We start from the raw sequence: 1581 nt of genomic DNA on the forward strand, positions 1-1581 counted from the left end.
TCTATAGACAACTGTAACGTGGGCCTGGTCTTAAGGTCAACCACCAGATGAGCAAAGTCTGTCCCAGAGGAGCCAAGCCCGTTGGTGCCCCGTGGAAGTCCCATAGAGGGGAAACAATCATGTAAGCTGGGGAGGACTATTAACTGAGCAATCCTATCCCCCGGGGAGATGGAGAAGACGCCCTGCGGGCAAGAACAGAGAACCTGTAGTTCCCAGTATAATCTTGGTCAAGCACGCCAGGGTGCACCACAAGGCCTTTCAAGGTGAGGGATGAGCGTCCCAGCACAAGGCCAACGCTTCCTTCTGGCAGAGGACCCTGAAAGGTGACTGGCACAGGCTGCACGCCCATGTGCGACATCAGTAAGAATTGGGAGGTGGAGCAGAGGTCCACTCCTGCGGAGCCTCTTGTCGCTCGGCAGGGGCTCTCTGAATGTTGGCGTGTATCTTTTTGGGCCCTGGAATCTGGGGCCCGGAAACCCGTTTTTTGGGGGGTCAGGTTCATTTTCTTGTGGCTCATGATCATGTTGGATAATTTTCCCTTGAATGTCTCTGACCGAACGACATTCATTTGCCCAATGATAGCCCTTCCTACACTTGGTACAAAGACCTGGTACCCTCCGTTGCATGGGGACACGGCAGTCTTTCTTCAAATGACCGGGTTTCCCACAATTGTAGCACACTTTGCGACCTGAAGGCCCTGACTGTTTCTGACTTTGTAAGATAGCAGCGGCGAGGCCAGAGTTGGTAAGTGGACCCCCTAGTCCTCGACAAACTTTTATCCAATCTGTCAACTCTTTATCTCTCCTCGGGGTAATAACAGTCTTACACTCTGGTGAAGCATTTTCAAAAACCAACTGTTCAATTAATGGTTTGACCTGTTCTGGGTCTCCAAAAATTCTACCCGCCACCTCAGTCATTCGGGCCACAAAATCAGAAAATGGCTCTTGAGGGCCCTGCACAACCTTTGTCAAATGTCCTCCTGCATCACCTTTCTTCGAGAGAGCTTTCCACGCCTTGATAGTGGCTGCCGAGACCTGGTCATAAGCTCCCCAATCATAGTTCGTCTGGTTATAGATGAACTGTCCTTGCCCCGTCAACAAGTCAAAGGTCCAGTACCTTTCGTTGCCCTCCGCATTGGCATTAGCCCTGGCCTGAACCTGGGAGGCATCATGCCACAAGATCTTCCATTCCATGTATTGTCCCATACTAGAAAGCGCAGCCTTCACTATGTTCTGCCAGTCATTGGGCATCATTGCCATGGTTGCAAGTCTTTCAAGTTGCATAATGGTAAAATTGGCATCAGGCCCATATTTGCTGACTGACTCAGCAAGCTCTTTGATAGGGGTGTATTCTACTGGAGCATAGACACGGCCACCATAAGCATTCTCAAACACTGGAAAGGCACGCAAGAGCTTACTCTTGTCTCCTTTAGATAAAAAGGAATCTGAACAGTGTCTATCAGTGTACAGCAGGGGTGCACTTGGAAGAGCAGGCGGGACAGCATAAAGCATTTTGCGGCTCTGATCTCTCGCTCCCTTTCGCTTTCGATTCTGGAGAGGCGGCAAATGCTCATCCGGATGA

At 50.5% G+C, this 1581-nt stretch overlaps 1 protein-coding gene across 1 annotated transcript; it reads right to left on the reverse strand.

Moving 5' to 3' along the window:
- Window positions 1-227: 227 nt before the first annotated feature.
- LOC116093243 (igE-binding protein-like) lies at window positions 228-1454 on the reverse strand (the record flags this gene model as incomplete). The annotated part of the gene is made up of 1 exon (XM_031374634.1): window positions 228-1454. A coding segment is annotated over one exon (1227 nt), but the record flags the coding sequence as incomplete, so codon positions are not given.
- Window positions 1455-1581: the final 127 nt, after the last annotated feature.

This window comes from Mastomys coucha, unplaced genomic scaffold, assembly GCF_008632895.1.
Source record: "Mastomys coucha isolate ucsf_1 unplaced genomic scaffold, UCSF_Mcou_1 pScaffold16, whole genome shotgun sequence".
Taxonomy (NCBI): Eukaryota; Metazoa; Chordata; class Mammalia; order Rodentia; family Muridae; genus Mastomys; species Mastomys coucha.